We start from the raw sequence: 24,053 nt of genomic DNA on the forward strand, positions 1-24,053 counted from the left end.
CCTGCTGGATACAGAATGACTGTTTGAAACCTTGGATGGAGGACAGAGGGGAGATGTAGGGGGCAGGTGCAGCACTTCCTGTGGTTGCAGGAAAAGGTGCCGGGTATGGAGGGGACTGTGGAGCGAATGAGGGAGTCGCAGAGACAGCAGTCCCTAGAGAAAGCAGATAGGGGTTGGGAGGGGATTTCTCTTTGGTGGTGGGATCTGATTGCAGGTGGCGGAAATGGCAAACGATGATGCATTGGATTCGGAGGTTGGTGGGGTGGTAACGTGAGAACCAGAGCGAGTCCACCCTTGTTGTTGGTGGGAGGGGATTTGAGGGCAGAAGTGCAGGAAATGTTGGACATGTGGTTGAGAGCATTATGAATCATGGGGGAGGAGAAGTTACTGTCCTTAAAGTAGAAAGACATCTGGGAATGGAATGCTTCATTCCCAGAGCAAATGAGGTGAAGGCAGAGGAATTGGGCGTATAGGATCGCATTTTTGCAAGAGGGTGGGTGGGAGGTGGTGTAGTCAAGGTAGCTACGAGAGTCGGTGGGTTTGAAGTAGATGGCGGTGCTGAGTCGGCTGCCAGAGATGGAGACGGAGAGGTCCAGGAAGGGGAGGGAGGTGTCGGAATGTCGGAAATGGTTCAGGTGAACTTGAGGTCAGGGTGAAAGGTTTTGAAGTGGATGAATTGTTTGAGCTCATGGGAGCACAAGGCAGCACCAATACAGTCGATGTAGCGGAGGAAGAGGTGGGGGATGGTGCCAGTGTAACTGTGGAAGAGAGACTTCCATGTATCCTAAGGGGCAGGCATAACTCAGACCCCTTTGGTTTGTAGGAAGTGGGAGGAGCTAAAGGAAAAGTTGTTGAGGGTGAAGACAAGTTCTATTGAGCAGATGAGTGTTGGTGGAGGGTGACTGGTTGGACCTGCAGGAGAGGAAGAAACGGAGGGCTTTTAGGTCCTCCTCATGGGGAATACAGGTGTAGAGAGAATGAATGTCCATGGTGAAGATGAGGTGGTGGGGACCAGGGAATCGAAAGTCTTGGAGAAGGTGGAGAGCATGGGTAGTGTCCTGAACATAGGTGGGGAGTTCCTGGAACAGAGTCGAGGTAGGTGGAGAGGAGTTCAGTGGGGCAGGAGCAGGCAGAGACAACAGGTCAACTGGAGCAGTCAGGTTTGTGTATTTTAGGAGATAGAAATGGGTGGTGCAGGGTTGGAGAAAGTTCAAGTTGGAGGCTGTGGATGGGAGGTCTCCTGAGCTGGTGAGGTTATTGACAGTCTGGGAGATGATGGTTTGGTGATCGGCGGTGGGGTCATAATCAACGGACGGTAGGAGGTGGTGTCAGACAGTTGGCGTCTGGATCAGTGACGCAGAGGTCAGTACACCATTGTACCACCGATCACGCGTCACCTACCCAGACGCTCCCCCCAAAAACCCCCAATCAGCAGGTTTAACTGTGAGGTTGGGGTTGGAGTGGGAGAAGTGGAGAGATGAAGGCAATGTCGTGACAGCAGTTGGATGAAAAGGTCAAGGGAGGGTAGGAGGCCGGCAGGTGGTGTCCAAGGGAGGTGAGATTTGTCAGAGGCGGGAGAACGGGGCATCGTAGAATCCCTAGTGTGGAAACAGGCCCTTCGGCCCGACAAGTCCACACCAACCCTCAGAGCATCCCACCCAGACCCATCCCCCTATGAACCACTGAATCTACACATCCCTGAACACTGGGCAATTTTAACATGGCTAATCCACCTCGCCTGCACATCTTTGGACTGTGGAAGGAAACCGGAGCATCCGGAGGAAACCCACGCAGACACGGGGAGAATGTGCAAACACCACACAGTCGCCAGAGGGTGGAATCAAACCCGGGTCCCTGGTGCTGTGAGGCAGCAGTGCTAACCACTGAGCCACCGTGCCATCCGTAATTATCCTATCTGCCTGTGACTCCATTTTCAAGGAACTATAAACCTGCATTTCAAGGATTTAGGGACCAAATGGCCTATGCCTGCGCCTAATTTGTATGTTTGTACGGACTGTCAATGGTAACTGAAACAGTGAAGTATTAATGTATACTTTTCACTGTAGGAAATGCTGACCAAGTTTCAGAACATCTGAAAACTAACAAGGTACAGTATATCCAAAAATTCTTCACTTCTAACGAACAGAAAAACATACATGAAAAACTACAAATGATGAACAAAACAAGATTCCCTTTCCAAGTGGTGGACATAAAAATATTGGATTTTTGATGCTTTGATTTTTTTTTCTGGTATTTCGTAATCTACAATGAACGTGGACATTTTTTTCGTATTTCTGAAGAAACTCTCTATCTTTGCTATTTTAACAGTTAATTCTTTTCAATGCTATGACTAATTTTATCCAGACATGAGACAATGTATTATTGGGAGAAGACAAAGACTCAATTTTTTTAATGGAATATTTAATTAAAAACAACTTATGTATTTGAACTTGACCTCAATAAACAAACAGTCAGGTTTCCAAACAAGCTTTCTTTTATTCACTTGTGGAACACTAGCATTGGTCTACCTCCCTAATTGCCCTGAAGATGATGGTGGTGAGCTGCCTTCTTGAACCACTGCAGTCCATGTGCTGTAGGTAGACCCACAATGCCACTGCAGAGGCAATTCCAAGATTTTGACCCAGTGACAGTGAAGGAACAGCAACAAGTTTCCAAGTCAGGGTGGCGTGTGGCTTAGAGGGGGGCTTGCTGGTGGTGGCGTGCCCATGTAACTGCTGCCCCTGTCCTTCTAGATGTAAGTGGTCATAGGTTTGGAAGGTGTTATCTAAGGATCTTTGGCAAATTTCTGCAGTTCATACTGCAGAAGTACACACCACTGCTACTGAGTGTCAGTGGTTGACGGAGTGGATACTTGTGGATGTGGTGCCAGTTAATCTTCTTGAGTGTTGGTGGAGCTTTCCAGGCAAGTGGGGAGTATTCCAACACAACTGACTTATGCCTTGTAGATGATGGACAGGCTTTGGGGAATCAGAAGGCAAGTTTCTCATCACATTATTCCTAGCGACTCACTTGCCCTTGTAACCACTGTAATGCCACCGAATGTCAAAGGGGCAGTGGTTAGATTTTCCCTTTTTGGAGGTTGTTAATGCCTGGCATTTGTGGCATGAACATTTACTTGCCACTTTTCAGCCCAAGCATAGGCACTGTCCAGATCTTGTTGCACTTTTAACATGGACTGTTTCCGTATCAGAGGAGATGTGAATGGTGCTGAATGTTACGAAATCTTTGCTGAACGTCTCCACTTTTGACCTTATCATGGAGGGAACTTGAGGGCATGAGAGACTTGCTGGACACATGGAAGTGTCATATTGCAACTAATTCAGATACATAAACTCTTAATTCTTTGTAGATAAAGTAACCTTCCTGAGTAGACACTCAATGCAAGTCAGATATTGGGAGGAACAAAGAACCAGACAAGCAGAACAGTTTTCAATTACCTAATATCCAAATAACATCCAAATTAACATAACCGCCCAAATGGCAGTGAATCCAGATCAGATTCCTGACACTTGCAGCCTCAAGATGAAGCCTGGTGTGGTCAAGAGGCTAGGTGCCAGCACAGACTAGGTTGAAAAGGATTGATACTCTGAACTTTTTCTTTCCTTATTTTCTAATTTATTCCTATGATTTTGTACTTTTGTACCTAAGTTGGTGTGAAGATCTGTAATGCTGGACTTTTTATTTCTTTATTTTTCTAATTTTTTCCTCAGAATTTGTTCTTAAGAATTTGTACCTATGTACCTTTGTACCCAAGATGGCACTGGAAGTGGCAACTTGCAAACTTTTCACTGTACTCGTGAATACATGCGACAATAAAAAGCTAATTCTAATGCAGAAACATGTTACCACATTCACACAGATTGGAGTAAGACAAACATACCTTCTTGCTCCAAAGTGAAACAAACTGGCTCAGAGAAACTGCTAAATTTCTGCAAACTCTGGTAAACGGACCTGGCAGATATGCAATTGCTATGACCACGCAATTCATGTTTGGCAATTTCCATTGAGTTACCAAGTACACTTTGTTTGATTGGTCTCTGCCAGAAAGAAAGAACATAAATTTCGACATCTTTCGCTTTACTCTTCAAATTCCACATTAAACAGATTAACATCACTACCCAAGACAATGATACATGGGAACAGTAGTAGGCCATTCAGCTATCGAGTTTTCTCCACCATTTAGTGAGACTACGGCTGATTTGATAATCTTTATCTCCATTTTCTTACCTTTTCCCTATAACCCTCGATTCCCTTACTGATTAAAATTGTCTACCTTGAATCAGCCATGATCTCTCTGAATGGTGGAGCATCTGTCATGTTCTTGCCATTCACACTTCTCTACACTTGAGCAAATGTTACGGTAAATCAACTGGTGAATAGTTAATTCATAGAGCTATGCACTACTATCATTTTCAATTGTTCAGTTAGAAATCTAGCATTCTGCATTTTGCCTCAAGAACAATACAAACAACAATGGCGAATGTAGCATCAGACATGTCATTTTCTAGTTGACTAAGCTTCTGAACTTGGCCCATAGTCCAAAATAAAAAACTCAGCACATGCTGGGTATTTCACTGGGAATGGAAGGGATAGATAGCAAAGGAAAAAGTCAAATGTGGCCTATTTTCAGTGGGCTGGCTCAGAACGTTACTGCAAAAAACATGGGAGTCGGAGCTACAATTATTCCTACAGTCAGGAAGTACAATGGGCAGAAATAAATAATAATATGTATTTAATATATTAACGTTAAACATTTCAATCTTGAAGACTGAATTTGAATACAAGAATTCAACATCATTTTTCCATACTATCACCATATCCCTTGAAGTTTTGAATTTGTAGTAATCAGACTTGAACATACTCAATGACTAAGAAATCAAGACTAAAACATCCAAGTCTCAGACGGATTGATGGACTTCAGCTTAAGCTGTTAAAAGAGATGGCTAATGAGGCAGTAGAAGCGTTGGTGTTAGTTTTCCAAAATTTTTTGAATGCTGGAAGAGTCTCATCAGACTAGAAATTAGTAAATATTCAAAGGAGGCAGGCAGAAAACACGAAACTATAGGCCATTTAGCTTGGCATCTGTTGTGGGGATGGTCCTGGAATCAAATCAGTAATGAGGTTACAACTGGACAATAAGAAAAACACAAAGTAATTAGTCAGCACAGTTTTGTGAAAGATAAATCATATTTAATCGGTGACTGGAATTCTTTGAAGGAGTAACTTGCGCTGTGGACAAAGAGGAGCCTAATGAACTGTACGTGGATTTCCAGAAGGCATTTGACAAGATGCCATGCAAAAGATTATGCAAAGCAAACCCTTACTGTAAAGAATAATACAAAGATCTGCAGAAAACATGGAGTATGCACAAGGGTGTTTTTCAGATTGGCAGGATTAATCAATTGGGGTCTTGCAGGAATCTGTGTTGTGGTCTCAACTTTTTACAATTTATATTAGCATCTTAGATGAGATGATCAAAGGAATGGTAGTTAAATATGCAGACAGCACCAAGGTAAGTCAAAGTATATTGTAAAGATGACATCAACTACACATATCCGTCTGTATCTTGTTAAACAAGTGGACAAAAATCTGTCAGGAAGAAAGAAAAAGATGAGTATTACTTAAATGAAGAACTGCAGAATTCTGAGATGCAGTGGGATCTAGGTATTCTAGTGAGTGATTCACAAGTTATCATGCAGGTACAGCAAACGATTAAGGTTAACAGAATGCTATCCTTTATTGTGTTACCATCTAAATACTGTCAGGATTCAAATTTCACAACTGTGAATTTCTGGACTTCAATACATAGCAATGTTGAAAAAGCTAAATTTAATTTACAATAAAAACTAGGAGAACAAAGTGATTTACTACAATAGCTTCATGTTAAGACATCACAAGGTTTAACAAACGAGTACATACCCTGACAGGTTCATTCGCATCCCATATTTCCACTTCATAGGTCAGTTGTTTTAGTAGACATGCATCGAGCACCTTTCTTTTGCATTGTATTAACTTAATTTGGAGATGCACCATTAAAGATTCTTCTCCTACAACTACTTCCATTTGAGGTGGACCTAGTTCCACTTTGAAGAAAAAAGGATTTTGCAATTTATCAAAACAGTTGTATTTTAGCAACACAGCAGTTAATAATTTCTAATTGGACATGAAGGTAGAATTAATATTCCATTCTGGTATTGTTCACCTTAAACTTATCAACATTAACCAATTAAAACCACTTTAAATAAAACAGACTTATGATTCCAGGGATTGTACTGTTGGATTAGTCAGATCTCAACATGAAATCTGATTTGATCACATTCTGGGTATTTTTAAATTAGTATGGCAAACTTCCATTGAATAAGTACACAAACTTTAACATCAAAACCAAAGCTTATTACACAAAATATTTAAAAATTAAAATACAAGCTAATTCCAAAGCAAGAATTTTTTTTTTTTAAAGGAAATGGATCTCCCTTGGCATGGTGATAATCCTGTCAGCAGGATACTACTTAAAGGTATGCTGCAGAAATAACTTCTGACAGCTGAAGTTTTAGGATGAGACCAACGAAACAACTGTTTAGATAGTATATTGATTTAATGCTCTTATTTGTTGGTAATAAACATTGTACCATCATTGAGGGGAATAAATCCATTAGACAGCATCCGAACAACTGGAGTTTCAGGTAAAAGACTTCTCACTCTGGCTTTATACATGGAATAGCAATTCTTAATTGTACATGTAATATCACAGATTTTTTCAGCTAGAAACATGCAGTTGGTAGGTTCGATCCAATAATTCTTGGGCCTGCAAGACGAATAGAAACAAAAATTTGTTAATAGGTTGTTTTTGATTTTTTTCTATGTTACATTATACTCTTAGTTAATACATAGTCTTTAATTATTCACACTTCAGAGTTTAAACATCACAATATTTGTGACAAAATATTTGCCATGGAGTTTTTAAACTTGGTATGAAAGAAGTTTCAGTTAAAGATTCTTGCAGGTTTGAAGATGTGACGTATTTTCAGGAAGATGTAGGATCTGAAACAATCAGTATAGCTTGATTCAAAAGAGAATCAAACAATCAGAAAGAAACCGACAGAAGTGCAAATAAAAAGTTAGCTTATAAGCCAAAGTCATTCTAGTCAGCAGCACCTGAAAAGCGAACAATATCCTGCAAAGATCATTTACCAAAATTCTCACTCCCTTCAACTCAGTTTCTTCACACCATCTTCACATATGGTCTAGGGTGGAAGGGGACAGGCTTGATCTACTTTCCGGCTTAGTTCTTAATCTTAGCTGTTGTTCAAGATGAGAGGAGCAACAGCGATTTTTGACCATGGCATTCCAATGTGCCTTCTCGTGCTGTAGTTTCCTTTAAGTCATAGAAAATAGGAGCAGGAGTATGCCATTTGGCCCATTGAGCCTGCTCTGCAATTCAATATAATCATGGCCTATCAACGAATTCAGTATTCTCTTCCCGCTTTCTCCCCATATCCTTTGGTGCCTTTAGCCAAGAACTATATCTAAGTCCTCCTTGAAAGCATTCATCTTTGGCCTCACTTTCTATCGCAGAGAGTCCCACAGGCTCACCACTCTCTGGGTGAAGGCATTTCTCCTTAGCTCAGTCCTAAATGGTCCATACTGTATATTTAAGACTGAGAGCCCTGATCCTGGACTCCCTGGTAATTGGGAACATATTTCCTTTATTTACTGCGTCTGGCCCTGCTAGAATTTTATAGATTTCTACAAGAGCCTCCCTCATTCTTAACTCTAGGGAATATAGTCTTAGCTAATCTAATTTTTCTTCATACATCTGTCCTGCCATCCCAGGAATCAGTCTGGTAAATCTTTGTTGCACTCTCTCCACACCCAAAACATCCTTCCTCAGATAAGGAGGCCAAAATTGCACGCAATACTCCAGGCGTAGTCTCACCAAGGCCCAGCATAATGCTGACATTCCTACCCTGAACCTGAATCCTTGGTGTAGAAGGACACCCAGGTTTCGTTGCACCTCCCCTTTTCCCAAACTATCGCTATTCTGCCTGCCTGTTTTTGCTATCAGTGAATAATCTCACATTTAACCACTCAACTTGTTCAAATTACAGTGAGGAATCTCTGTATCCTCCTCACAGTTCACCTTACCACCCAGCTGTGTCACCTACACACTTGGAGATATAACCTCCTCTGAATCATCAATATATATTGTGAATAGTTGGGGTCCAAGTACTGTTCCCTGTGGTATGCCATTAGTCAATGCCTACCACTCAGAAAATGACCTGTTTAATTCTACTCTTTCATTCTGTCTGCCAGCCAGTTCTCTAAGCATGTCAGTACATTGTTTATCAACTCGAGCTAATAAAATGAAACACAATTATAAAGCAAAGAACACTTGCTCACATTCACTTCTACTTTATTTGCTAAAATTGATGAACATCTAGTGGTCAGCCAAAAGTAGAATAGGCAAAACACCAATTCTTCTGGCTCACCAAGCAGTCTGCGGCCCAGGAGACCATAGAACAGACAATGAAAGCGTAAAGAGCACTGTAACCTTCAGAAAGTTGTATCTTTCTTGACGGTCTGCAAAAAAGCACCTCCAAATCAGGCAGAGTACTGTCATCTTCACAGCAACAGTAAGGAATGAAACAAAACTGGACTATCATACTGCAGCTTGTTTTTTCACACTCATGTACACCTTGCATCCCCAACTCCCAAACACAACTACTTACCTACTGATAATGAAAGATAATGAATCATTTTCGGTCAACAGCTCTCTCTCAGTTTCCCAGTCAACATGGTCTCTTGTGAACCTGCAACACCCTTTGGCTCACCCTTGCTGGCTGTGTCTTTAACTGTCTAAGACCTAAATTCTAGAGCGTTCACCCTAAACTTGCAGCATCTCTGTCCTCTAAGATCCTGAAATTCTACTTCTTTCACCAAGTCTCTGGTCACCAGATCCAACACTGTCAAATTTTACTACATTAACAGTGCGATACAAATGAAAGCTGTTGTCTATGAGTTTCAAATGAAACTGACAAACAAAGTATATGTCACCTCAGTCCACAAAACCATGCTGCTTCCATTGCATAAATAACTGAGAAAAGAAACCAGATATCATTATGTCCCCTGGAAACACTTCATCAAGTGGCTGGGGAAGAGTCAGAATGGTACTTGCAGCTTTAGGTTTCCCTGCAGTGAGCGGCCACTGAAGCCGTGATAACTGCAGGCTGTGAATTCACCAAAGATGGGAACCTACAGGGGTGGTAGGTCACTTGGTATAAAACAAGCAGATCAGTTCTGCTCAGATGTTAAAATTTTTAAAAACACAAGCCCTGACCTCAATCTGCTAATTCTACTTCTCATGATGCTGAACATTTCCAGTTTTTCTGCTATTTTTAAAAATCAAATTTCCAGAATCTGTAGTACTTTGCTCCTGTAGAAAGTAAAAAGTGATTCTGTGCTTTTTGAAAGATGATTCAAGATTTAAGTGGGTACAAAGCTGCCAAGAAGATACAGCACTCCAACTAGTAGCCTGGTATCATTGCAAGAACTCCAAACCCTACTGCATGCATACGCGAGACCATATGTAAGTTCACAGAAATACGAACTACAGTTGGTTATCAGCACCAAAATATGCTGCAGAAAAGTTTATTTACAAAGCAAAAAGAATTTATAAAGATAATTTAATTCCACATTTACATTATTTCCACGATGTATGTGCTTTGAGGAGGATGTTCTTCAGGGGGTGTCCACGTCAAAAACAGACTGAAATTCTTTGAACTCAAGGTCACATTTTGAGCCGGAATCAACGCGTTACCTGAGAAAAGCAAAACAATTATAAAAGGAAATAAAGCAATATGAGCACTCATATTACTCAATCATTAGTAAAAAAAAAATTACCTCTAAGCAACAAATGGGTACTTTGAACATGTGGAAGTGTTTATTAGAATGCACTTTTATTTGAGTTAGACATCTTGAAGAGGTTGAGTGACTTATTTAATACTGAAAAACTCTGAAATGAGCCATTTTATGTTGAACACCTGTAACAGAAGTCACTGTTGCTAAAATCCAACAATATTTCAAACGACAATTATTCTTCAGAAGTTCAGTATGTGCAACTGAGGTGGTGTAATGAAACATAGAAAGACTTGTAATGCAAGTTGTATACTAATCCATTTAACTCAAAGAAGTCATCCAGTTTATGAAATGTTTGAAAATGATTAGGCAATAGCAGACAGGCAGCTTTTGAACAAAAGGGCACAATCGCTACCGCACAACATCTGATCAAGTGTGGCAGGAAATAGGACATGTTATTATATAACCGTTATCTGAGCAAAGTAAAAAAAAAAAAAATTACAACACTAAGACCACGCTATTCCAAAATCTATGGGTACAATTATTTAATACCATGAGTTTGATACAGCTCAATAAATACTGCACAAGATTTAAACCCCACAAATGCAAAAGGTTTAATTCAGAGATAAGATTTACCTTTGGGCAAATGATAGCTGCAACGTGCATTATCTCTATATCTACTTTATCAGTCTCCTGTAGCATCTTATATACCTCAATTAGATGTCTTATTCTTCTAAGCTCGAGAGAATATCGACAAACTGCTCAATTTCTCTTCAAACAAACCGCTCACCTCTGGAATCGTTATACTGTTAGTCACCAGTTTACCAAAGCAGGAGACAGTCTGGCCTTTCAAAACTATTTATTAGCATTTGTGATCCAATTCAAATTCAAGATTGCTCTCTCCAGTTCCTGGGGAAAATCAGGCTTGAAAATATACTGCTGCTGGCTTAAAAACCCCGGAACTCTAGCCCTAAGAGCAGCGCATCAAATAGATTGCAGCAGGTTCAAGGCGGCAGTTCACTACCATCTTCTCAAGGGCAATAAATGCTGGCCAGCCAGCGACATCCACGTCCCACAAGAGAATACAACAGTGCCATCTCAAAGGCATTAGCCCAGCCTGCAAAGTCCACATCCCCAAATAGAGGCAAAAAAAGAGCTGAATGACCTACTCCTGTTCCGACATCCCCAACTGCAGAAAAAAATTTGCTTTTCAAGGACGTGCTACTTCATATGGGCAAAGTGCAGAAGCTAGAATTGCTCTATTCAAGAGGAGAAGGTTGGGAGGAGATTTGAGAATGTTCAAAATGATGAGACGTCTGTACAGAGTAGAACGTAAATGTTCCCATTGGTGGAAAAACCAAAGACCAAAGGACACCAATTTGAGGTGACTGATCAAAGAACCAACAGCAACATAAGGAAATATTGTTTTGTGCACCGATTAGCATCTGGACCTGAGAATGTGGTGTTGGCAGATTCAGTCAGAGTTTTCAAAGGGGAATTAGATTAGCACCTCAAGAAAAATAAAATTGCTGTGGGGAAAGGGATAAACTGAGTTCCCATTGTAGGGAGTCAAAAGACTGGACAGGCAATTGTCCTCCTCTTGTGCTGTAACCATTGTATAATCTATATAAACTATTTACTTCAAGCACTCTCCGTGAAAGCATGTTTCATATCCTCATTACTTTCTGGTTAAAGAGTTTCACGTAAATTGCCTATTTTCAAAGTGAATATCTTACATTGATAGCCAAAAGCACTGGAGGAACTGAGCAGGTCTGAAAGCAGCTATGGATGATGCTGCTATTAAGAGTCGTATCAAACCTTCTTAAAACTCTCTCTCCCCCCACAGGTATTGGCACGCCTGCTGAATTTCTCTGACACTTTGTTTTTATGTCAGATTTCCAGTTCGCAATATCTTGCACTAATTACATTAATAGTTCCTAGTTTTACCAATTTTCCCAATTAGTTGGGAATACATTAGAGAGTCACAGAATTTTTAATCAGCATAGAAACAAACCCTTCAGCCCATTGTGTATGTGCCACAAAATCACAAGATACAGGAGCAGAATTAAACCATTCAGCCCATCAAATCTGCTCTGCCATTTGTTTCTTAAAATCATTCATTCTCCTACTTTCTCCCTGTAACCCTTGATCACCTTACAATCAAGAACCCGTCTTAAGGACGCTCAATGACTTGGCCTCCACAGCCCTCTGTGATAATGATTTCCACAGCTTTACCACCCTCTGGGTGACTCAACTCCCTCCTCATCTCAGTTCTAAATGGTTGTCCCTTCACTGAGGCTGCACCCTCTGTTTTAGTCTCTCCTACTAGAGATAGAGCACGGAAAGAGGCCCTTCTGACCAACTTGTCCATGCTGACCAGATTTCCTAAACTGAGCTAATTCCAATTGCCTGCATTTGACTCAAATCCCTCCAAACTTTTCCTATCCAGGTACACGCCCAAATGTCTTTTAAATGCAGTAATTATATCTGTCCCTACCACTTCCTCTGGCAGCTCATTACATAGATGCATCACTCTGAGAAAAAGTTGCCTCTCCGTTCTCTTTTAAACCTATGCCCTCTAGCTTTCAACCTCCCTATCCTGGGTCTTAGGGCTAAAGGGATCAAGCTATGGGGAGAAAGTGGAAATACGGTATTGAGCTGGATGATCAGCCATGATCATATTGAATTCTCCCCGACCTTTGACTCAAGCACAGTGGGCTTGGCTCTGCCACAACCCTAGCTATTCAGCTCTGCCATAGCTTCTCGTCCCTGGCCCTGGCTCCAACAGCACAAGAAGCTCAAGACCTTCCAGGGCCAAGCAACCTGCCTCACTGGCAGCACACGCACCAACACCTCCAGCATTCAATCCCTCTGCCACCAACTGATTGTCTCAATGTGGATTACAGACAAAATATGCCAAAGTAACTCATCAAGAGTCCTTTGACAATCCCTTCCAAACGTATGAACTGTACCACCAGGAAGGACAAGGACAGCCGCTATATGAGAACTATCAGGTGCAAGTTCCCTTCCAAGCCATACACCATCCTAAACTCCAAATTAATCAATTCTTAACTGCCACAGAGTCAAATAGTGATTTCCCTCCCTAACAGCAATGCAAGTGTACCTACACCACAGGGACTGCAGCAGCTCAAAGAGGCAACTCATTGGTCGAGGATGACAATAGAGAATGGGCAACAAATGCTGGCCAGGCAAACTTTGATATTTGGGCTACCTTATCTATTTATAGGAGGAAAGCTTAAAACTATCAACACAAACATGGAAGTTATTATTACCATTTGACTGCAACACTAACATTTGGACAGAATAAAACAACTCCTGAAAATCAAAAGATAGCCATTAAGAAATTTCAAAATCTCTCTTGATAAAACCTATTTCAATCACTGGCTGGGAACATGATGCAGGAATGAGGGCTTCAGATTCCAGGGACATTGGAACAGATCCAGATAAATGGGACCTGTAAAAGCAAAACATTTGTGCCTAAATAAAGGCCAAGGCTGAACTCCCTGTTAAGTAATTTACTAACACTGTTAGGGAGAAAGCACAAACTAACTTGGCAGAGGTCTGGGAACCAGGAGGTAATAGCATAGAGGGAAGTGCACAGAATACTTGGACGGATAGACAACACTTGAGGAGGAAACAGTAAGTTCGTGCATGTAGATAAATAAATGGAGTATGGTAAATAAAATTGCTGTGTTTTAAGATTGCCACGTGCAGATATAATGTTGTGACTCAAAAGAGGACAGAGCGCTGTACTTAATATTCCTGAATTGAAGGCATTCTGGAAAGATAGGAAAGGGTGAGGGGTGATAGTACTGATTAAAAACAACAGTACATGCAGGAAAGACAGGATGCCCTGGGGAATGAAGACAGAATCTGTTTGCCTATACCAAAGTAAGTAACGAAGAGAGTATAGTTACATTACTTGGTATAGTCTACATATCTTTCCCATTCATTGATGGCCTAAAGGGGCAGATTTGCAAGGAAATCATAACGAAGGGCTATAATTACTCAAATATAGGCTGGGTAGTAATGCTGTAAAGATTATAGAGGGGCAAGGGTTCCTACAGCATGTTTTGGAAAATGCTCTACCACAAAACAGTTCCAGTCCAACAAGAAAGGATCATTCCAATTCCAAGAACAACTGTCATGAGGAGAACTGGGAAATTAGGTTAAGGGATGGGTGAGTAGAGATGTGATTGTAGGCAGTTAAGGAGTTATTTTGTTGCATTCAATGAAACAGAAATTCTCTATGAGAAGGATTTATTATTCATGGCTAACTAAAGGAAAGCAAAGACAATATCAATAGAAAGAAAAAGCTCATGGATCAAGTACAGCAGCAACACGAATATGAAATTGACTTAATGACAGAACAGAAAAGTAGTTAATGGATGCTTTTCAAGCAGAAAGAGGTCTGTAGCAGAGTTATGATGCTCATTTGAGACACTTACACTTCCTGATGCAACACAGGATATCTGGAACACAATTTCAAAATTCATAGATTGCGTGCAACTTGGAAGCATTGTGAAATGGAGGATAGTACATTTCAGACAAGTTGGTGGAATGAGCTAAAAAGTGTCAAATAAAATTCAAAACAAATTGTGTGACGTAGTTCATTTTGATAGGAAGAACATGGAGAAATAATACATAAATAAAGGATACAATTTTAAACAGATTGCAGAAGCAGAGGAGCCTCTCTGCATATTTGCATAAATCATTAAAAGGTAGCCAGGCAGGTTGAGATTTATACAGAATGCCAGACTTTTTTTCACTACAAGGTAAAGAATACAAGAACAAGGTGGTTATATTAAACTTGATTCTCTCACTGGTTTGTCCAGTATGACTGCACACAGTCTGAGCACACTTTAGGAAGGGTAGATGATTAGAAAGAGTGCAGAGGTCTTCTTTTCACAAGAAAAATTTCTCATCCCTGCAACCAAACCACGTTGATGGGAGGTGGGTACCCTGACACAGTGGGCCTGTCTCTGGGACAGAAGCTCCAGGTTCAAGTTCCACTCCAGTATTCAATGGCCAAGGAAGGCGTGTATTTAACAAACCAAATGTACTGAGCATCAACTTTTAAATCCTTCTAACATATGTTATTATGCAGTAAGTACAGAAAGTTGCTTACAATAGACAGTTGATGAGCAAAGGCAAACCACCACAATATCTTACCAAGCACAGTCATAGACTGACACAGAAGTCCATGATCACTAATATCCTTTCAGCACAAAGTACAAGAATAGACAGAATGTGGGAGATTAGCCAGGAATGTGCTGGAATATTTAAGTCTTGAAGTAAAGAAGGTAAGAAGCAGGGCTTTGGTATCAAACGAATTGAGATGTGTGAAGCAGGGAGATGTTCCCAAGTAGAAATGAGTGGCCTTAGTGATGGGACAAAGAGGACGTTGGAAGATCATCTCTGCTTCAAAGTGGCACCAGGTTTGTGAAAGGCTGGTTTAATATTGGTTTGTTGCCTGCTTATCTGACACTGAATGTTAGGCAAGCTGATAATTCAGCAACAGTGGGAGAGTCAAAATAGGTGGCAACAGCAAGGGGGACCTAGGCATTGTCACTTATACTCCCATCTTCTGTTGCTGACAAAAAGCATATGGATAAAAAATAGGTGGGGACCAAAGATAGATTCCTGGGTAGAGGGGTGACATTGGAGGTCAACAGCTAAGGGGCAGAAAGAGAAGACATTGTAAGTGATTCTTTCGCACAGCTGAATAAATAAGTATGGAACCAGATGAGAAGCATACAGACTCAGCAAAGCAACAGAAGAGGATTAGTGGAAACATCTTCTCCACATCTACTCTATCCAGACCTCTCAGTATTCTAAGTTTCAAACAGTTCCCCCCAATCATTCTTCAAAAGTCCATTAGTACTAACCCAGAGTTTTCAACTCATGAAAAACAAAGCTGCTGGAAAAGCTCAGCAAGTCAGGCAGCATCTGTGAAGGAAAAAATAGAGTTAACATTTCGGGTCCAGTGACCCTTCCTCAGAGGTGATGGCGGCTGGGAAAATGTCAGTTTATATGCAGAAAAAAAAGGGGAGGGGGTTGGGGTAGGGAGTAAACAATAGGATAGAGCCTAAAAAGAGAGAAGAGCAGTTGGACAAAGAGTTGATAACGATCAGGCTGGGAGAGTGAATAGTTGTTAATGGGGACTATTAGTCACTAATAACAGGTAGTGTATAGTGGCAGGCTATGTGAAAACAAGGCCTGGTGTGTGGGGTAGGGGGCTGGGACATGGGAGAGTTTAGACCCTAAAATTATTGAACTCTATATTGAGTCCGGAGGGCTGCAGGGTCCCCAGACAGAAAATGAAGTGTTGTTCTTCTAGCTTGTGTTGAGCTTCGCTAGAACACTGCAGCAAGCCAGAGACAGAATGTTGGTCAGGGAACACGGTGGTGCATTAAAGTGGCAGGCAACAGGTAGTTAAGGGTCTTTTTCACGAGCAGAACATAGATGTTCTGCAAAGCGGTCACCTAGTCTACGCTTTGTTTCCCCAATGTAGAGGAGACCACATTGTGAGTAGCAAATGCACTGGACTAGATTCTGGGAAGTGCAGGTGAAGTGTTGCTTCACCCGGAAGGTATGTTTGGGTCCTTCAAGATTAAGGAGGGAGGAGGTAAATGGACAGGTGTTGCACCTTCACCAGTTATAGGGGAAGGGGCTGTGGGGGGGGGGGGGGGTGGTGAAGGAAGTGTGGACCAGGGTGTCCCAGAGGGAACGGTCCCTGCAGAAGGCGGACAAGGAAGGGGAGGGGAATGTGTGTCTGGGTTTTGATTTGCTCCTCATATGACAACCCATTCTTATAAGTTTCCTCTGGACTCACTCCAACACCAGCACATCCTTCCTTAGATATGGCACCCAAAAACTGCTCACGATATTCCAAATACAGTCTGACCAGAGCTTTATACAGACTTTTCTGAAGAAGGGTCTAGGCCCGAAACGTCAGCTTTCCTGCTCCTCTGATGCTGCTTGGCCTGCTGTGTTCATCCAGCTCTACACCGTGTTATCTATAGCACATCTCTGCTCTTATATTCTACTTCTCGTGCCTATCGTCATACAACGATCAACAAAATCACAGCAATGTTACAGCGCAGAAAGAGGCTTCAGCCTTCTTAGTTGTAAGGGTATGAATTTATTTTTCAAGAATTCCAGCTTGTTTAGCCTCCCCTCCTGGTTTTGACCTTCCATTCACGGTCTCATTCCCCAATCCCGGTGTCATTTTTATATCTTTCCGCCACCATCCCCAATAGGGAGAATACAAAGAAGGGAAACCGCCGCTCACACAGAGACCCTGAACCCGCGGACAGACAATGAAACCGTCACTGTACCGAGCACATGAATGACGAAGATGTAGGAGACGATGTGAAAATAGCCAGCTCCACTGCACAGTGCCGTCCCCATGGTGCCCAGGAGCGGCCAAGCCCCAACCCTACGACTCCGACGTCGCCATCTTGCTCACACGCCTCCCAGCAGCCTCCAGGCTGAGCCCTGACACCGGCCGGGGCAGCCCCGCCCACTGATGGGGCGTAAACCTAGGCTCCGCCCACCGTCGCCGGGGCAACACAGGCTCCGCCCTCACATCCGGGGGTTTTCGGCGGTGAGACTGGGAGCAGGTGGCTCCAGCGAGAGGTGAGGTTAAGGCTTTGTGAGGAGTGCGGGGCCTAGCGTAGTCAGCCGCTTACAGACTGTGTTTCTTTGTTCTTTCTACGCTTTAGTAAGAAAGACTGTAGTGTTTAACTTCTTGATTTTATTTCTCTGCTTTGTGGTAACATTCGGTGCCGACTTGTGCCTAAGTTGGCGCTGTAAGTTTTCATTGTGGGACTCCCCTCTGTGTTGACTTGTACCACTAAACAAAACATTGAATTTTGGAACGGTTCCTCACACAAAAATGTTACCTTTGCATTGCATACACGGTTCCAGTTGGAGAATTTTGTGTCAACTGGGGCGAGAGGGAGTGTGTGTACGGGAGAGAGAGAGAGAGCGTGTGAGGGAACTTTTCATTGTGCGAGTGGGAATAAAAAGAGGCTAATTCTAAATCATAGCCATGATGTGGAGGTGCTGGTGTTGGACTGGGGTAGACAAAGTCTGAAATCACACGACACCAGGTTATAGTCCAACAGGTTTAGTTGGAAACACCAGCCTTTGGAGCCTTGCTCCTTCTTAAGGTGTTAGTGAGAGAGACAGTGTCAGACACAGAATTTATAAGTAAAAGATCAAAGGGTCACACCACTGATGAGGATGTACTAAACAAACTTGAGAAGCTGTTGAACTTTAATCAGTTAGAAGGTTTTAATTTGTTAATTTGTATATGTAAATCCCAAAATTTCTTTCAAGTTACTGCCCTAAGAGAACTAAAAAATTTATCAGTGTAAAGAAGAGGTGATATTTAGGTCTGACAATGCAAGTTAGGTATGGTGCCTTGTTTAGAATCTGTTTGTCTTTTAGTTTGGAGTCAGACTAGTTTTATTTCTGAAGTAGGGATTTGTAAAACACCTGAAAGTCTTGAACAAAGCCCTCAAATGAACATGATACAAAGCACAACACATTGATCGTCAGTTCTGACATGCAACAGTGAAAAACCGTAATGACTTCCTCAGAAGAGAGAGACTGGATACATTCAGTAGGGTATCCTCCGTTGTCCAGTACTTCCTGGGAACGGAGAAACTGCGCCATGTTCTTCGCAGCCTTCAACACTTTATCGATGACGATGAGCACCTCACCAAGAAATACCCCACACCTCCACTTCTCAGTTTTCAGTTACTAGTGGTGTACCTCAAGGATCTGTTTTGGGGCCACTGCTGTTTGTCATTTTTATAAATGACCTGGATGAGGGCGTAGAAGGATGGGTTAGTAAATTTGCAGATGACACCAAAGTCGGTGGAGTTGTGGATAGTGCAGAAGGATGTTGTAGGTTACAGAGGGACATAGATAAGCTGCAGAGCTGGGCTGAGAGGTGGCAAATGGAGTTTAATGCGGAAAAGTGTGAGGTGATTCACTTTGGAAGGAGTAACAGGAATACAGAGTACTGGGCTAATGGTAAGATTCTTGGTAGTGTGGATGAGCAGAAAGATCTCGGTGTCCATGTGCATAGATCACTGAAAGTTGCCACCCAGGTTGATAACGTTGTTAAGAAGGCGTACAGTATGTTAGGTTTTATTGGTAGAGGGATTGAGTTTCGGAGCCATGAGATCATGTTGCAGCTGTACAAAACTCTGGTGCGGCCGCACTTGGAGTATTGCGTACAGTTCTGCTCACCGCATTATAGGAAGGATATGGAAACATTGGAAAGGGTGCAGAGGAGATTTACCAGGATGTTGCCTGGTATGGAGGGAAGGTCTTATGAGGAAAGGTTGAGGGTTTTGAGGCTGTTTTCGTTAGAGAGAAGAAGGTTAAGAGGTGACTTGATAGAGACATACAAGATCATCAGAGGATTAGATAGGGTGGACAGTGAGAGCCTTTTTCCTCGGATGGTGATGGCTAGCACGAGGGGACATAGCTTTAAATTGAGGGGTGATAGATATAGGACAGATGTCAGAGGTAGGTTCTTTACTCAGAGAGTAGTAAGGGCGTGGAATGCCCTGCCTGCAAAAATAGTAGACTCGCCCACTTTAAGGGCATTTAAATGGTCATTGGATAAACATATGGATGATAATGGAATAGTTTAGGTTAGATGGGCTTCAGATTGGTTTCACAGGTCGGCGCAACATCGAGGGCCGAAGGGCCTGTACTGCGCTGTAATGTTCTATGTTCTATGTTCTATGTTCTAGCTTTCAAACAACTGCCAAATCTTAAACAGACCATTACTCGCAGCAAACTAACCAGCCTTCAGGACATCATCAACCACAACACTATACAACTCTGAGATAGTAAGAACTGCTGATGCTGGAGTCAGAGATAACACAGTGTGGAGCTGGAGGAGCACAGCAGGCCAGGCAGCATCAGAGGAGCAGGAAAGTTGATATTTCAGTTTGGCACCCTTCTTCAGAAGATGATACAAACCTGTCAGGGCAGTCTCTGTAAGACATGCCAGATCATCGACATGGATACTACCATCACGTGTGGGAACACCACCCACCACATGCACGGCAGATACTCATGTGACTCGGCCAACGTAGTCTGTCTGATATGCTGCAGACAAGGATACCCTGAGGCATAGTGTGTTGGCGAGACCATGCAGATGCTATGACAACAGATGAATGGACATCACGCAACAATCACCAAACAAGGATGTTCCCTCCCAGTCAGGGAACACTTCAATGGTCAAGGACATTCAGCCTCTGATCTTCTGGTAAAAGTCCTCCAAGGCAGACTTCAGGATACACAACGCAGAGTTGCCGAGCAGAGGCTATTAGACAAGTTTGGTACCCATGAAGACAGCCTCAACTGGGATCTTGGGTTCACGTCGCACTACAGGTGACCTCACCACACTATATACTCTCACATATACATTGAGAAACATGCATACCTACACAGACTCACTCTCACACACTGTCAAGCACGTGCATGCACTCACTATCTCCTTCACACACACACACTCTCTCTCTCCCTCCCCCTCACGCACGCTTGTACCCCCTCTCGCTCACACGCTCTCTGTCTCTGTCTCTCTCTCTCGTGCATACACACTCCCTCTCACTAGCCCAAGCTGACACAAAATTCTCCAACTGGAAGTGTGTGCAGTGCAAAGGTAACATTTTTATGTGTGAGGAACTGCTCCAAAACTCAATTTCTTGTTGGTGATACAAGTCAACACAGAGGGGATTCTCATTTAAGACAATGTTGAGAAGGTTTTTTTATGGATAGTGAATCTGTGGAATTCTCTACTGCAGAGGCCCTTTGAGGCTGATTTAAGTATATTCAGGGCTGAGATAGACAGACTTTAATTAGAAAAAGAATCCAGGGTTGTGGGGACAAGCCAGGGAAGTAAAGTTGAGGATTATAGATCACCCACGATCTTATTAATTGTCCCACTTCTGCTCCTAAACTAATGATCTGATAAGAGTCCACTATACAGTTTGTTAATTTTATAAAATAATATGGAGTTTCCGGCTGAGATTTTATTGAGTTATAGAGCTGAACAGCACAGAAACAGACCCTTCATCCAACTCATCTGCGCTGACCAGATGTCCTAAACTGATCTAGTCCCATACTCTTGCATTTGGCCCATATCCCTCTAAACCCTTCCTATTTGTGTACCCATCCATATCCCTTTCAAATGTTGTAATTGTAAGTGCTCCACCACTTCCACTGGCAGTTCATTCTATACATGCACCACCCTCTGGGTAGAAAAGTTGCCTCTCAGGTCCCTTTTAAGTCTTTCCCCTTGAATCTTAAATTTATGCCCTCTTGTTTTGACTCCCCTATCCTGGGAAAAAAAATCTTGGCTGTTCACCTTATCTATGCCCCTCATGATTTTATAAACCTTTATAATGTCATATGAAGTCTAACAGAAAGAAACTTGTTATTGACCTGTATAACCAGTAATCTACAATTAGTCGTCAGATTGTTCATTAATTTAAGAAGCATCAGTTCCCACAAAGGGCTGAGAAAGCAGGTTGTTTCCATTTAGAAAAGGATAGCCTTTAATAAGGGTGCCAGAGCAGATGTGTAGATGTTGCACCATGTTATCTTAGATTTGATGGACGAGCTGCTCTTGTTCAGTTGATCAAGTTGACTTCTGTTAGCCAGTTGTTTGAATCATACATAACAGGATTCTAATAACAATTTTACATGCTCCTAAGAATGTTCGATAATGCTGCAACTCAATTTTCCCAAACTTTCTATTTTTAATTTTTTGACAGTTTTCTACTCTGCTACAAAATAATAATGTATATGCCATTTCATTAGAGCACAATTAAATGCATATTACTGTAATGAAGTATTTTTTGACCACTGTCTACTGGAAGATCTCGTTTTTAAAAAAAACACACACTCTAAGTACTGATGTTAAAACAAAGCTGCAAAAAAGTACCATGAAAATCCCTTAAAGGTTCAAATTGGAAAACTACATGGGATCAAAGGAATAGAGCTCTATCTTTCACTACAAAGGTCAAAATTCATAATGAAATACATTTGCCAGTAACTATGCAACAACAGTAATAAATGTTTTATAATTGCCACATCAACTAAAGGAAGGTAGAAGGCCAACAGTATTTTGTCTTTCTCTGATGAAAATGAACTTTTTTAAATTCATGCAAGGGATGTGGGTCTCACTGACAAGGAGAGCATTTATTGCTCATCCCTAATTGCTCAGAGGTAGTTAAGAGTCAACTGCATTGATTTGTTTTGATTTATTATAGTCAGATGTGCCTAAGTGCAGTGAAAAGTTTTGTTTTATGAGCAGTACAGGCAGATCATAGCGACAGAGCAAGGCATACAAGATTACGGCTGCACAGGAGGTGCACAAAGCAAGATCAACATTAGTAAGATCAACATTATTTAAAATTAGTGGAGGCCCATGCAGCAGTCTAATAAAAGCTGGGCAGAAACTGTTCTTGAACCTGTTGGTGCGATATGTTCAAGCCTCAGGGTCTTCTGCCTGATAGAAGAGATCATTGCTGTGGATCTGGAGTCACATATAGGCCAGACCTGCTAAGGATGGCATTTTCCTTCCTCAAAGGGCATTAGTGAGTCAGGTGGTTTTTTTCTGACCCCTGACAAACAGTTTCATAGGTATCATTAAACTCTTAATTCCAGATTTGTACTAAATTCTAAATCTACCATCTACCATCCACCATGACAGGATTCACACAGGATCCCAGAACATTACCTGCATCTCTGGATTAATATTCTAGTGATAATATCTCTAAGGCCATCAATTTCCCAGTTTCAGTGCTGCAGTGAGTTTATTAATAACCATATGTGGAATTTCCAAATGAAAAATACAATAGGTCACTTTCACCAAAAGAAAGATGCAGTTCATAAGGACAATGATAAATCAACAAATGAACATATCCTCTTCTGTGAGGGATGGTCTTAAGACATTACTACTACATTTCTACTTAACTTGCTCATTTGGCTGGTCAACTGGTTTGCAATGCAGAGTGATGCTAACAGCATTGATTCAAATCTTGACTTCACTCCTTACCCAAGGTGTGGTGACCCTTGGGTTAAACGCACCACCAGTTGTCTCATTAAAGAGACAGAGCAGCCCTCTGAGACGAAGGTGACACACTATCATGTTTTAAAATACTTGTGTTTATTCCAAAATGGCTATGTTGTTAAGCAGTAAGAATTAAAATGGAAAAAAAAACATTAATGTCAGAGCGTGAAGCCAGAGGTAATTGTTAATTCCACAAATATTTATTTAATTAAAAAACCCATCAATATTTTATTTCTAATACATCTTATGTGTTTGTTCCATTGCTACAAATATTTCAACAACGGTACACAAACTATTCAACACATCTGCATCTGGACATTGTTGAACAGTCCCATTATTTTATCAAAAATCAAAGAAAAAGCTGTAGCAGGAGGAGCATACATCAAGTGAAATCGATTCACTTTCAGTAAAAGTTTACTTTGTGTGTATGCCAACATTTTCAGAATACATATACAAAATTAAGACAATGAAATAAAACCTGTGATTACATTAGAAATGTAATCCCAGAAAATTAACAAATCAAACATTCTGTTGTCTTCATGTGTGTTCATTCAAGAACAACATAGGTTGGATCTGTAGCAATTCCGCAGTTGTTGTGTCTCATCGATATCAGAAAATATCCATCATCGCCCCAGATTGGTGACCAAGAATTTTTAATGAGCCAGTATGGTTCACCAGCAAGTGTTCCATAACCAACAGCAAGGACAGCATGATCCAGATCTATCCGTGAATTTCCTGAAATGGTAACATCATAATGCAGAGCCATATTGAGCAACAATGATTAATCTTAAACACAAAGTTTGCACACTGTCTACTACTTTAGACCCTCTCCTACAAAGAATTTTACTCAGAACTCAAAAGGAGATTGCTCATAATTAACTGTTTAAGAATCCTCAACCCTTCGGAGGAAGACACTCACTGATAAATTTGAAACTATTGCTGAAAGCCAAACCAGGGGCTACTTTAGAAACAAAATCTGCTGTATTGGTTCAACATTTTTCTCACAAAAGAAACTTCCAATTCATGTAGTGGTACCTTGTTCTCC

General features: G+C 41.6%; 2 protein-coding genes across 3 annotated transcripts in view; both read right to left on the reverse strand.

Annotated features, from left to right (window-relative positions):
• The window catches only part of LOC109910734 (interferon lambda receptor 1-like), a 28,744-nt gene extending 11,345 nt beyond the window's left edge, over positions 1–17,399 (reverse strand). The window contains exons 1-5 of the mRNA XM_020509979.2: positions 17,238–17,399; positions 9,721–9,838; positions 6,651–6,826; positions 5,941–6,104; positions 3,902–4,058 (exon numbers count right to left, since the gene is read on the reverse strand). Of these exons, the coding sequence (XP_020365568.1) occupies positions 3,902–4,058; positions 5,941–6,104; positions 6,651–6,826; positions 9,721–9,838; positions 17,238–17,310 (688 nt within the window). The 5' untranslated portion in view covers positions 17,311–17,399. The remainder of the gene's footprint in view (positions 1–3,901; positions 4,059–5,940; positions 6,105–6,650; positions 6,827–9,720; positions 9,839–17,237) is intronic.
• Positions 17,400–23,186: 5,787 nt separating this feature from the next.
• LOC109910736 (digestive cysteine proteinase 2-like) overlaps positions 23,187–24,053 on the reverse strand; it is a 31,644-nt gene continuing 30,777 nt past the window's right edge. For both annotated transcript variants that reach the window (XM_048613271.1, XM_020509982.2), the window contains one exon: positions 23,187–23,743. In XM_048613271.1, the coding sequence (XP_048469228.1) occupies positions 23,556–23,743 (188 nt within the window). In that variant the 3' untranslated portion in view covers positions 23,187–23,555. The remainder of the gene's footprint in view (positions 23,744–24,053) is intronic.

This window comes from Rhincodon typus, chromosome 27 (genome assembly GCF_021869965.1).
Source record: "Rhincodon typus isolate 14 chromosome 27, sRhiTyp1.1, whole genome shotgun sequence".
NCBI lineage: Eukaryota > Metazoa > Chordata > Chondrichthyes > Orectolobiformes > Rhincodontidae > Rhincodon > Rhincodon typus.